This window comes from Malurus melanocephalus, unplaced genomic scaffold (assembly GCF_030028575.1).
Source record: "Malurus melanocephalus ecotype Western Australia unplaced genomic scaffold, MMel_1.1 scaffold_80, whole genome shotgun sequence".
Classification (NCBI taxonomy): domain Eukaryota; kingdom Metazoa; phylum Chordata; class Aves; order Passeriformes; family Maluridae; genus Malurus; species Malurus melanocephalus.
In genome coordinates, this window is record NW_026623312.1 from 1,854,988 (window position 1) to 1,869,532 (window position 14,545).

At 37.5% G+C, this 14,545-nt stretch overlaps 1 protein-coding gene across 4 annotated transcripts in view; it reads left to right on the plus strand.

Moving 5' to 3' along the window:
- FBXL17 (F-box and leucine rich repeat protein 17) overlaps positions 1 to 14,545 on the plus strand; it is a 270,127-nt gene that overhangs the window by 6,785 nt on the left and 248,797 nt on the right. For all 4 annotated transcript variants that reach the window (XM_057367532.1, XM_057367533.1, XM_057367530.1 and 1 more), the window contains exons 2-4: positions 5,877 to 5,999; positions 9,092 to 9,349; positions 10,088 to 10,219. In XM_057367532.1, coding sequence (XP_057223515.1) covers positions 5,877 to 5,999; positions 9,092 to 9,349; positions 10,088 to 10,219 — 513 coding nt within the window. The remainder of the gene's footprint in view (positions 1 to 5,876; positions 6,000 to 9,091; positions 9,350 to 10,087; positions 10,220 to 14,545) is intronic.

Below are 14,545 nucleotides of genomic sequence, written 5' to 3' on the forward strand. Positions count from 1 at the left end.
AAGAAATCTCCTCAAAAAAAAGCAGGTATTTGTTCTTCCTTCTGCTTCTGTGTGATTCTTGAGTTTTCTGAAATAGAATGAACCAGCCTTTAATAAACACAAACCCACTGCTCTATGCTTGCAATTAGCAAATACTATGTTTTAAAGTTCAAACTGAAGTGTCATGGACTGAGCATGTTCCTTTTGTCAGATGGTACTTTAAAAACATTTTTGTTAATGAAGTTTCAGTTAATTGCTGAAAAGGTTGATGAAACAAATGAGCAGTTTTCCACGTCTCAAGTTGCTTAGGCACCATGAAATGTTTSAGTGTACATTTTATTTTTCTTTTGTTGTTAATTCCTTAAGCTTTTTGGTTTCAAACAAATCTACCTGATGCGGTGTAATGACAACATTCAATGTTCTTGAACACAAAAGTTTTTTATTTGTAGAGGAGAACCTCATTCACAGAAATGAAGCTATTTCTTTAAAAAGAAAATGACAGATAGAAATAAGTGATGCACAGATTCATGTTTTACAGTCTCTTATGCCATGGGGCCTATATTTTCTTCATGTTCATAGAACTATACCTTGTTCTTCAAGTTATCAGTACCTTTTTAAAAGATGGTATTAGCAATCAACTGTATTCTCTTGTGTCCTTTCCTGAGGGAAAACTTCTTTAGTCTGTGCAATCAATAATTCTAACTCCTTGATTGAGGTTTTATTTTTTTTTTTTAATTAAGATTGTCTTTTGATAGCTTAAATTTATTTACTGGATTAGCTTTTTATGCTTACTTTGTATTTGATTTGGGTGATGCAAATCACTTTTTAGAAAACTTCATACTGAGAATATTGCGTTGGCAACCACATGTACAAGTTTCTACTACCAAACTTTTTTTCATAGTAACTTTCATGGATGTGGTTGAATTTTTATAATTTCCTTTGATTAAAAGTGTAGCTATTTTCTTCACTTGATTGACTCTGAGGCTCTTGGTTTAAGGCCAAAATTACCAAATGTTTAAAGATACACTAAATAAATTTAGTACATAGGTTTGTGATATTTTAAAACTGATCTGTAATCTTTTAAAATAAGGTGTTTATAAGATACCTTGTGATGTGTTTTGTTTTTGTTTTTTTTTTTCTCCTGTGTTCCTGCTGCAATACTAACAGCACAACAGTTCAAAGTATTCTTTTTGAATACATAGCTTGACCCATCTAGCATACATTTAATATGGCAAGAGTGGGGAAGTGTTAAGGGTGTAATGTCTGAAGCCTATCATGCAGGGACTTGCATGATGAGAAGGAGAGAAAACACAGGACAATTTTATTTCTCTTTGCTAATATTAATTAATGGAATCTTTGCTAATATTAATTAACATTTGCTTTCTGCCTTTCTCATCCATTGTTTTACAAAATATTCTAGGAAATCGAAAAAACATAAAAACTTGGTCAGGCAGTCTTTATTTGGTGTTCTGAATTGTGCGTGCAAGGACTTAGTTTAGCTGGATTAAAATCAATTGAACATCACGTGATTCAGAATGGTGGATTGACTCAGGTGCAATACTGAGGAACTGTCTGTGTATTTTTGTTTAAGGGTAAAACAATGTGGCATTTCTCTTGTAGAGCAATTGTACATGTGCAGTCTGTTCCAGTGCTTGATAGCCCTTTAAGCGAGGAAATTTTTCCCAATATCTACACTGAACCTCCTCTACCTCAACTTAAGGCCATTTCTTGTCATCCTGTTACTTATTGCTTGGGAGAAGACGCTGACACCTACCTGTCTACACCTTCCTTACAGGCAGTTGTAGAGAGTGATAAGATTCCCCTGAGCCTCCTTTTCTTCAGGCTGAACATCCCCAGCTCTCTCAGCTGGTTCCCATCAGACCTGTGCTCCTTCCTCAGCTCCATTCCTTCTCTGGACCCATGCCAGCACCTCAGGATTTTTCTGGTAGTGAGTGCCTCAAAACTGGACACAGGACTGAGGTGTGGCTTCATTAGTGCTCAGAACAGGGGAATGGTCACTGCCCTGGTTCTGCTGCCGCACTATTCTGCTGGCCAGCTAGGTGTAACACCATCCACCAGCACTTCCTGGGCTCCTCTGCCCAGCCAATTTTTTACCCAGTGAACAGTGCATCCAGGCAAGTCATGAGCAGCAAGTTTCTGCAGGAGAGTGCTTTGTCAAAGCAAACCGTGCCGAAGACTTTACTAAATTCCAGGCAGACAAAATTTACAGCCTTTCACTCATTCCACTAAGCAGATCACCTGGTCATGGGAGAAGACCAGGTTGGTCAAGCAGCACTGGCCTTTTACAAACCCCTCCTGGCTGGGCCTGACCCCTGGTTGTCCTGAATGTGCCATGTAACAGCCCTCTAGATGATCTGCTGCATATGCTTTTCCAGGATCAGGGTCTGACTGATAGGCCTGTGGTTTCCTGGATCCTCCTTCCAGCCTTTCTTGTAGATGAGCATCACACTTGGCAGCATCTAGTCAACTGAAAGAGCCCTCATTAGCCAGGACTGGTTGTAAATAATTGAAAGTGGCTTGGTAAAGCACTTCTAGTAGTTCCCTCAAGGCCCATGGATCCTGTTCCTGTGTCTGTGGTGTAGCAGGTCACTGACCAGTCCCCCTTGGACTATGAGGGCTCTTCATTCTGTTCCCTGTCCCTGTCTTCCAATTCAGTGGGCTGGCTCCCTGGAGAGCAACCAGACTTGCTCTTAAAGGCTGAGGCGAGGAAAGCATTACTGGTCTTTAATGAGTTAGTGTGAGCAGTTTTATTTCAAAGCAAGAGCTGCTTGTTAAAGAATTTACTGTGTCTGGAAGGTATGACAAGGCCTTCGGTGGGGAGCATTATGATCGGGTATCCTTAAATGGGATGTAGCCTCAAGGTTGAGAGTCTCTYGTGTCCATTGAAGGGAAAAAGAAACCACTAAACTATGCCATGAAAGGGTGAAGCAGGAGGAACTGACATCTGCATTAGGAATTTAGGCTGAAAGAGGGTAAGATGAGAGAGAACTCCTTTTCCAGAGTTCTGTTTTTTGCCAGCAGGGGAAAAAAAAAGAAAAATGGTTCTAGAAAAAGCTATTAAACTTTTTTTTTTCTTCCCTTTACAGTGCTGAAGGATATTCTGGTGTTTGGAAGGGGGATTAGAGAGATTTGAGGCASAACAAATTCAATGGTGTATATGAAAGTGTACATGTTTGAGTACAATTTTTAGGAATTAAATGTGTTAACCAGTAGAACCATTGCCCTCAAAGTTATCTGTCATAAGCGGGAGTTAAATAAACAGGCTTGTGGGTAGAAATGGTTTTAGCTCTCAGCTGTATTTATACATCCTTGGGAATTAGAAAATCTAAGTCAGGACAATTAAGCTGCCACAATATCAGTATATAGCTAGAGTATAATACTGAATTAAGGGTGGTGAAGTCATCAAAGTGAGTTGAAGCATTTTATGCATTAGTGTAGTATTTTAACCAGTAGCTGGGCTAATCCCTTAGTGTAAGGGTGATGTGCCACCACCTGGAACATGTATAGTCCTTGCTGCTAAATTCCATTTAGTGTAATTCTATATGCCATCTTTTAACAATTGCAAGCTCTAAAGGTAAGCCGATATTTTACATGGCATTATTCAGCATCCTGTTATAGCTAGAACTTTTATAGCTACTCCAGACAACAAAAATGGCAAGGTCTTGTTTTTGAGCACGTACTGCTTGTGTAACTTGCATGGCTACTCCTGTGCATGCTGGAACTTCTGCAGAGACTTTATTCTTTTTCCTCCTGGTGGGCTCACTGATTGTTGTCTAAGAAGTCAGTTTGCATCACCTGTACTCCTTAATTGTCTCTGCTTCTAGATGTAGGTACAGCATGGAGTAAAACATGACTRCAAATGCTTTCAGACATTTCCTTCAGAATGTGTCCTTTGCAGAAGCACTATATTGTGTCAAGTACTGAATCAAACTTCTTTCTTTTTTGTCATTGCTACAGCTGTTTCATTGAGTAGTAGCAGGTTAGCCCTAGTTCTGTGATTTTGTGGCTTTTGTTGGGATGGWTGTGTGATGGGTTGATCCTGGCTTGACACCCAGCTCCCCTCCAAAAGCCCTGTCACTCCCCTTCCTGCTTGACTGGTGAGAGAAAACATGAGGCAAAGTTCACAACAGGGAGAGATTACTCAATGATTTATTGTATGGGCAAAACAGACTGAACTTGGGGAAATTGGTTGAATTTATTACCCATCAAATCAGAGTAGGATAATGAGAAGTCAAACCAACATCTTTCCTAACCCTTTTCACTTTCCTTGGCTTAACTTCATTCACAATTCTCTACCTCCTTCCTCCAGCTATTCAGGAGGACCAGAATAATGGTTCATCATATATTCCCACCATATCTCTGGTCACAACTTGCTTCTGCTCGATGACTTTTTTTTTTCTTCTTACATTATCCCAGAGGTGCTTCTGCCATCACTGACTGTCTCAGCTTGGGGAGCAGTGGATCCATCTTGGGAGTTGGCTGACACTGGCTCTGTAAGACATGAGGGAAGGTTCTGGCAGCTTCTCAGAGAAGTTGCCTTTGTAGCCCCCCCAACGTACGAGATTACAAGTTTCTCATAGCTAGAAGAAAAGGGGAATGAGAAATCTTGCAAACATTTACTGGCCATCATGAATTTGACCCCTTCCCTCTCTTATTACAACTCTGTTTCATGAAGGGGTCCTGTCAGGGATATACGTATTTAAAACTGCTGGGCTAAACTATCTCCTAAAACAAGGGATGCAGTGATGGTTGCTATTTTTGACAATTTGTTRTCTAATCTATTCTGAAGACCACCCCAAAGTTCTGCAAGTTACCATTATAGTTCAATGCTTAGTTACTCCTTTTTCTGTTTGTTTTTCTCCTTTGCCATCCCTTTTTCTTGGCTAAACAATCCTTGTAGTTTTTTTGAATGCTGTCATAAATAAGTATATGCTTTCATGGTTTCTATACTTCAGTGCTTTCCTTTGGAGACTTTCTGTAGGTGAGGAGAACTCTCCAATATTTTCAGATTTTCTTGAGAAAATTGCCTGAGATTGGCAATAATGCTTCTATTTAATACTTGATGTCCTCAGATCAGTGGGAGAACCTTTTTGTAGTCTGTACTCCTGTGTAGGTGTCTTAATGCCCCTACTACTTTTTCTCACTATGGGATGACAAGTTGATTTAAGTTCATTTGCGGTAACTGGGTACCTTCTTGTGAAAGTCTTGACAGACCTTCTTTTTGAATTTATTAACAAACAGCAGTACTTTCAATAAAGGGCTGAATATAATACATGTTATAGCAATTTATGACCTTTCCATAAAGTTGCAGTTTATTCTTTTTTTGTCAGCTGCTCTAGTGCTCAAAACATTGGTGTATAAAAGGCTAATTCTCTGCTTAGGTTCCCTTTTTTGACACTTGATTTACTCAGCTAATCTACTGTACCATCCCATGCCCCCTTCCCACAAGATCTGATGTTTTAATACCTTTATGACTTTTCTTACCAATTCAGTTAAAAAAACAAAGGAAAGGTTTTCCATCCATTTCAGGATGAGAATGAAAGTACTAYTTAAATGGCTTGCAAATAACACTGATCTAGTATTTGTAATGCTGTAGGTGTGCCATCTCAAAAAGCACTTTTGAAACTTGCTCTATGAAATGTGTACTTAAGTAGGATATATTCTATTGTTGGTTATGCTAATGAGCCTTACTAATATTTTCAGTTCTTTTGGGATGTAGGTTTTTTTGTTACTGTCTCTGACTAATCAAACTGGGGGCAAGTTCCAGGTGTGTATTATAATGCATGCAAATACTTTTCTGTCTTTTACAACACGAATTGGTAATAAAATATTTCTGTCTCTAAAATATGACAACTTTTTTTTTGCTTTCTTTGCAGATATTTTCCAACTTATCTCTGAATGAGCGCTGTCTTTCAGTGTCATTAGTCTGTAAATATTGGCGTGATCTCTGTTTAGATTTTCAGTTTTGGAAGCAACTGGATCTCAGTAGTCGTCAGCAGGTATGAAAATRTCATCACAGAATAATTGTTTTGATGACTCAGAATTTGTTCTTGGAACTTGTACAGAGGCAAACAAAAGAAATACATAAGATGGTTATATCTACTTTCATGGATTTTTCTTCCATTAGCTGAAAATGTCTGGACCCTTAGATTTGTTCCTTTAAATATAGTGTATTTTGTCTGAGATCAGTTGATAAGAAGTGTGAACACAAATGCTGTTTGAATTGGACTGTGGGTTATCTATTTTAACTTGTCATTGTAGTGTTAGTTCCATTTACAGGAACTATCAAACCTCTTAYAAATTCAAAGGCAAGCGTGAGCTTTTCTGAAGTTGCTGTAGTTTGAAGAATGGTCACATATGTGGTCCTTGCACTGTTTGTTTTAAAAAAAATTATTTTTTCTGCAGCTGGTATAGCTCTTACTGATTAGAAGACAGGCTGTGTTAGGGTTTTTTTTTTATTTTTAGGCCTTTAGCCTCTCTGGAATGAAATATTAATGGATTTAATTTAGTGAGATCATTAGGGRGCCTGGCTGTAAATTGTACAGGGTAACTTTCTTTCATGAAAAGCTGGTATTGTTTGCCCTTGCCTCTTAGATTTCTTGYTGAGTAGTGACTTGCAGGTGTTTATAAACATTATCATGAGAGTTTCACGAAAATACAGGGTACAGAGAGGTAACAGTTGGAGGGTTCCATTTGAAGAAGGATTTTTTTTTCTTTGCAATTTGTCATTGCTGTAGTTTAATTCCAGCCTGCAGCCAAGGCACAGGCAGCCATTTGCTCACTCCTCCACCATTAGGGCTGGGGAGAGTTGGAAGAGTAAAAGCTACAAAACTCATGGGTTTAAAGACAGTTGAATAGGGAAGCAAAAGTTACACACACACACACAAAAAGCAAGACAAAGGAGTAATTCACTACTTCCTGTCGGCTGGCAGGTTGTCAGCCATCCCCTGCATAGTAGGGCCCCATCATACAGAAGGATGACTTCGGAACATAAACACCATCATTGGAAATGTCCCCCCATTCCTTCCTCCTTCTTCCTCTCGCTTCAAAAAATAAGCATGATACCATAAGGTCTGGAATATCCCTTTGGTCAGTTTGGGGTCATCTGTCCTGGTTGTGTCCCCTCGCAGTGTCTTTGCCAGTGTGTGAAAAGCTGAAAAGGCCTTGGCTCTRTGCAGTCCCTGTTCAGCAATAAGAAAACCAACACAAATCCAAAACATAGTCCCCCACTACTCACTGAAGAAAATTACTTCTACTCTAGGCAAAACCAGCACAGTTCTTTTCCATCTTAACACCTGCCTGATGAGAGAGCAAGAAAGATTTGACTTGCTGCAAATGCAAAACAGATTGAATGCAGCAAAGACTGTTCCTCAGCTGTGTAAGAGAAAAACCAAAAGGGATTTGTGTTGCTCTCTTGCCCTCTTTGGTTAAAGCTTAATCTATGCTAAGTGATGGATAAGTATTTCTGAATGGTCCTTGGTAGATTGTCTTCTTGTAAGATTATTGTAATTTTTGCTAACTATAGTGTGTGTAGATATGCTATGGATGGAATAGGTGGTGGCCCCAGGGAGGTGATGGATGCCCCACTTGGCTCCCTGCACACCCCACACTCACACAGTCAGACCAGTTTCCTTACTGGCTCTACTTTAGGCTTCCCACAGCAGAGTATCAGACTTCTGGGTCCTTATAATAATGTAATTACTGTGCAACAGAGTGACAGCTCAAGCTGTTGCCAAGGAGGAGGAGGAGGAGGAGGAAGGACCCCGACAAAGGGACTCTTGGGCTTTTATACTCTCACAGTGTGTACAGGGACATCTGGTGCCCCTCGGCTTCTGCTGTGTTTCCAAGTGTCCCTCATCTGGCTGTGCCACAGGTCCCTGTGCCCTTTATTGTGCAAAGGGTTGGCACTGGTTCATGGCCTTTTGCCTCTTGCTGTGCCACCCAGAGCTCAACCTGAGCTCCTTGACAGCTGCAGCCTGAGCTACTGCGCAACAATTCTCCTTTTGGTTTAATTGAGCATACCTGATAATATGCTAAAATGGAAAAAGGAAAGTTTCAAGACATTTAAATTACTGCCCTTCCATACAGCATTACTACAAGTAACAAACAGAATGAAGTCTAACATGATTGCCACCAGGTGGAAATGATTATCAATATGAAATCACATATATTTCAGTAATCAAAGKTAGTGATTACTAGTTCATTGGCTACAAGTTCCATAGTTCTGTTATTAGTATTCTGTCTTCTATTGGTTAAGTGATTCTCTTACTTCTTATGCTGATTTGCCCACAGATTGATTCTGTCTCTTCTTTTGGGTTGGTGGATTTCTTGGGTTGGTGGTCTGTGGTGTTCGTTATCTCTCCTTGCTAGAATCACCTTTTACCCAGCTGGAGCTGGTTCAGCGCAGTTGCTGAGTTGGCAGTTAGTTTCTTCCTTATCTAGGAAGTTCTGCCAAATGTCGTTGTGGTCTGTAAATTCTGCATTCTTTGTGTCCACTATCACTAGTATATCACTCTCCCCAAGCTTTGTTAATTTCCCCTAGGAACTGAGGTCATTGAAGCACATCAAGCCCTAAACCTTAATAAGGTAATTCTACCAACAAGTAATTTATCTTTCTCGTGACTGGACATCACACAAAGTCTATTCATGGTTTCTGAAAAGTAGGTCTGTGGTTACCCTTCTGACTTTGGAGCTGAATCTGATTCTTGAAAAGTTCTGTCAAGTTGGGCAGCTGTTTAGGATTCTTTTTGTAGTGACATAAATTCCTGCAGCTGCCCATATTTTTTGYACTTGTCTAGTGTTGCCTCTCCCTTTGTGAGCTTTATCATGAAACCATCTAGCTGTAATCTAAATTGTTAGAGCTGGTTTTCCCCCAGTTGTCCATATTCCATCAAAAGCACCAAAACACCCTGAAACAAACCAATTACAGTAAAATATGTGGCTGTGTTTGTAAAGGTATATTTCCATTCTCCCCATAGCTCATGGAAATGCATCTTAGAAACAGCCATTTTGCTTAGAAACAGCCATTTAATGACATTAAAGGTATTTATGAACAAAGCTATATATGTGCGTATTTGTTTTTTCTTTGCAGGTCACTGATGAGCTGTTGGAAAAAATAGCGTCAAGAAGCCAGAATATTACTGAAATCAATATTTCTGATTGCCGCAATGTATCTGATACAGGAGTATGCATATTAGCAATTAAATGTCCTGGGCTCCTAAGGTATACTGCCTACAGGTGTAAACAGCTTTCTGACACCTCTATTATTGCCGTTGCCTCTCAGTGTCCTCTTCTTCAGAAAGTGCATGTGGGCAATCAAGACAGACTCACTGACGAAGGCCTGAAACAGGTAACCAAATTTCTTTCGTAAACTCAATATGTTGTAGCTTACCTAATGCAAAAAGCGACCTGTAAGAAGATACCCTCTCTTAGGATTTAATTAAAATAATAATAAAAAATCTTCTGTAGTAAAAATTGGTTTATGGAGACTTTTTTTTGGTGCAGTAAATACTCTAGAGACTGCATGCACTTTCATTTTTCTTTTTAATATCCAGGGATTTAATTATCCCTTTTATAGTTAAATCTGCAGTGTGCCATCCTGTACCTCACTTCTGTTGGATTCACTTTTTCTGAGTTTAGTTGCTATTTGAAACCTGTGTTTAAGTAACTCATTTTYGGTTCATGAATGCTGAAAGTGACTGAGATCATTATTTGTTAGGTGTGCAGGAAGGTTTCATCAGTTGTCAGAGTGTTAAAGCAGCATTTAGGAATTACGGTAAATCAAATACGCTGTTAATGGTTGAGCATAAAGGTCTTGTTAGCTACATATACACCCAGTAAATTTAGTTTAGTAATTTAGTTCTTATGTGCTGCTCTTAGCCAATTTTTTTGGCTATAGTTAGCAACTTCATTTTATTATGTAATCATTTTATTATGATTTTTTCCTGTTTGCATATAGTGTTTCAAAGCCTKGGAAGAAAGATAATTTTTTAAGGGGGGTTGAGAAGCAGAAAAAAAGTATTTTCTCCCATCTCTTCATTTCAATCATAGCCTGTTGTTTTTTTCCCTTTGATTTCATTAATTGCAGCTCGGTTCAAAATGCAGRGAATTGAAAGACATACATTTTGGGCAATGTTACAAGATCTCAGATGAAGGAATGATCATTATAGCTAAAGGATGTTTGAAGCTGCAAAGAATATATATGCAAGAAAACAAATTAGTAAGTACACATCATGATTTTTTTTCTTCCCAAGGCATTTTAATTGTCAGAGCTTTCTCTTGCTCTTTATCGTTTTAAAATTTTCTTCAGAATGGCTACTTTTTGCAAAAAAAAAGTTTCTGGCTGTGAAAATWGCAATTCTGCAGAGATGGCTCAGAAGGTGACAGAGAGTACGAGTTAAGTTAAACGTATTAACTTCTTGTTTTTAACATGACATTTCAGCAGTAATTGTTTGGGAGATGCATGGCTTGTATAGGAAAAGACTTAGTTCATGTGGAATGTTTGTTTCTACAAGTGCAGTAAAAAGTGCAAACTTAGCTAAAATGTTTCTGGAGCTTGGGTTCTTGACTACAAGTGATACACTCTGGTAATGTTTTCTTGAAATGTCACTTTCTCATTAGGATAAAGTTGAGTAGTGTGCCTGTGCTAGTAGAAGGAAGTTGTTGTGGAGTCATAAAACAATTTTGTGTCCTAATTCTGAGCAGTGTATGAAATGATAGTTTCTAATGTAGAATGCCAGTAGATGTAAACTTGTAAATATGCAATAATAATAAATATAGTATAACAGCTTATTAAAATTTCTTTTTTGCAAAAATTAGTAAAACTTGCTTGCAGTTGAATTTTTAACGGTCAGCTAACATCATGGTTATAAACTTTATTTGAAAAATGCTGAACTGGAACAGATGTGTTTGTAAGTAAAGGGCATACCTTATATTCAAGAATCATTTGATACTTGGCTTCAAGAAAGAAATGCTAATGCTTAAGATAGTTGATTTGAGAATGTTTTAAAAAAAAAAAAAAAAAAAAGGAAAAAGGCAGCCAGTTACTGGTTTTGATCAGAAACTGAGATTTCTGCTTGGTTCAGATGCAGAAAAAGGGTGTGTCCCACTTGTGTGTCCCAATTCCTATATTGAAACAAAATCTTGAATACTATCAATGTTAGTCCTTCTAATACTTACCTTAATACATAAAAAAATGTTAAATATAGAGAAGAAAGAAATAAATGTTCTGAGATGCCTGGAAGGAAAACCATCTTTCTTCCTTCTCTGGAAGGAGAAAGGTAGGTAAATTGAAATTATTTATCTTCGAATGGAAGAGGAAAACCTTCCAGATTTGCATAATTGTATGTGAAATATGGTTTAATTGTAATTAAGAATGTGGTATGTTTAAATATCTGAGTAAGTGCACGATCACTGGAAAATACAAAGGGGAGATATTAACTTCGCTTTCCATGTAGATGCATCTTGGAGTTCTCATCATTGAAGTTTTTATTCTTTTCATAGTGTGAAATGTAGCCTAAGAAGTTGTTATTAGTTATTAGCACTTAAAGACTTTGTAGTTGTAATATCTGAAATGTGATCAAAGAAAACATAGGAACATAGGAAATAGCTTAATTCTTTTTAAGGCAATTGTGAAATGTACTCTTAACTTTTACTCTGCTTGGTTGCCTTCATTTATGAAAACGTAACACTGGTTTTTAATTGGTGTTGTCAAATGAATGGGAAATCTCTAAATTTTGTCCTTTTGAGAATTTGTAAAGTGACTTGTCAAAACTGATTTATTCCCAATTTTTCCATGAATATACTTCCTTTTTTTAAAGTATCTAATTGTATTTAAATTCCAGCCCATCCTTAATTTTTCAAGGGGTGAAAAAGAGCCTTGTGGCAAACTTTGTATAGGTCTGTAAAATTAGGATTCAGCTGCATAAATCTTCATATGTACACATGAAGTAAGTTGTGAAGCTGATAGGAACTCCAAGGTGTTGAATCCTTACAATAAAATAACACTTGAACAATGCCACTAGATGATAAAGCAGCTGAAGTTGACATGCTTTCCCCTTGCTGGTGGCAAGAGACTTTGAAGTCTTGCTGTCAGTGTGATGAACCAGGACAAATTTTAAAGAAATTGTCATGCGGTTGTGAAATAGAAATTCTCACACACCAAAATAAATAAAAAATACAGGAATTTTTTCATTGTTTAGTTGTGGAATTATCTTGAAAGGGAGTAATACCTGGCAAATGGTTTGTCAGATTCTATGGGTTAGTGTCTCCCTTCTAAAAAAYCTGCTCTCAGTATTTGCTGTGGCATATATTACTTTCTGCTGTTCTAATGAAGAAGGTGATTTGGGAAAATATGTGTGTGTCTGTTTTCAATATGAGTAAGTATTCATTCTCTGAAATGAAAATAATCTGTGGCAAGGAAAATGAACTTGACATACGAGAGCTTGATCTGTGTATTTGAAGTTCATACATTGTCAGTATGCTATGGAAAGAGGACTCCTATGCCCCCCTTTTAAGCAACTGCTGTAGTATCCATGTAAATAATGTAAACAGTCTTGTGTTTTGTATTTTCTTGTTTATTCCTTTCTCAGCGGTGCTCAAAATCATGCATGTGACTCTTAGAGGCAATTTCTGTTAATTTCAAAATGTGTAGTGCATTACAGATAGTACATGATGGTTGAGCTTTCGTGTAGGCTTGTCTCACACTGATGGGTTTTACACTTCAAAAATACATCCAGGCAGAGGTAACCATCAGCTAAATAATGCCTTTGTGAGTGTTACTTTGCAGTGAAATGTGTGTGGATCAGTCAACACAGTTCAGTTGCTTCATCTGTTGCTAAGTAACTCCATTACCAGACTGCTGAGCAGAAACAGAGAAAGAAGAACTTATGTTCTGATTGTTGAATATGCAAGACATTTCACAGAAAAATAGGCCCTTTCCTGGTTTTGAAGTGCTGATTATGTCATGGTAGTAAATGAAAGCTGCAATTAATAAATGAGACAAAGGATRTAGGAGGAAAAAGTTAACGTTGTATGGCTTATTTAACAACAAAAGGTTGTTGTTATTTACATAATTGTTTATGATTAATATCTCTTCAAATTATGTTTATTTTTCCTCTGTCCTTTGAATGGAAGAATAATTAAATGCTGAGCCTCTTTTCTGAGCATACTGGCCACATTGAGAACCTAGCTGAAAAAAACCAAAAATTTACAGGACTTATGAAGTGTGCCACTGTGTAGTGTCTCTCCTGATCTGTCCCCAAGCTGTCTGATACAATTGAATAATCTCACAGAATTTCAGAAATTATAAAGGTAAATGAAGTAAAGGCATATTTACATCATATATATATATATATATATAAACCTTGTATATCATAAAGTGTAAATGAAAGAAAGGTTATAGCTCTGTCCACACAAAACTATAAAATGTCTTAATTTCTTGGCTTAGTTGGACTTCTTATTTTATGGTAGTGACTAGCATGGAGTGCTATAACTTCTGTGTTTACATCATGTATTATTTGATGTGAATGAAGCTGGTGGAAGTCAAATGAGTTAATTCTATTGTTATCTTTGTACCAACTGCATTTTTTGTCCTTCCACCTCACAGAGAGCACATAGCTTAGCTACTAAGTCAGAGAAGTGCTCCACACTAAGAGGTAGCACTGTTACTGAGACACTGACTGTGGAGGGTACTTAATCTAAATTGCTTTTATTGTAGCCTTTCTTAGAAGGATGGAGTTGTAAAATGTTTGAAAGGTTTTAGGGCATGCAGAACAATGTGGTGACTACAGCACACCCAAAGAGAAGGGTTACCAGCTCCAGCTTATGCTCAAGCTCTCTAGAGTAGACCTAGATTTGGGAGCTCACTGTAGAGATGGGGAAAAACCTTCTCCACTTAACTCATTTGATTTAGGAGGTGGAGTTTTAGATACTGTAGAGAATGACAGTATGTAGAGTATTTCTGTCTCTATATTTTGCCCCCTTCCTCTCTTTCCTCTTGTACAAGCTCATTTAGGAGTGAATGGGAAATAAGACTGCAACTAAGGTACTATAGTAGCTGCTTCCTTTCCAATAAAACGATGTCATGAAGTAGGATCCTTAAAGACAAATAATTTGTCTGATGGTTCCCAAATGTATTTATTAAGACAAAATATAACTTTGATCATTTCTATGTTAGACTCTTGCCTCTTCAGTTTCAAGATAACCAAGTTTTGGCTCAGTTGGCACTATGCTTGATATGTGATAGCACTTCTTAAATAAATATTTTGCTACTTAACAGTTTTTTAAGATGGGTATTCTGTAAGTGTTCTACTTACCTTTGCAGTTTGCAGCAGATAAGAGTTGAAATTTAAGGTAACTGTCATGCTATATTTAAAACTGCAGTGTTTCATATGCTTAATATAGAGTGAACAATACACTTCTTTGGTTTCAGTAAAAAATAATTAAGATAGATTAAACAAAACATTACAGTTTTGTCACACGAACAGTTGACATAGGCTTTTAAAGCATTGACTGGAATCAGCTTAGTATAAAATGCATATTAAAA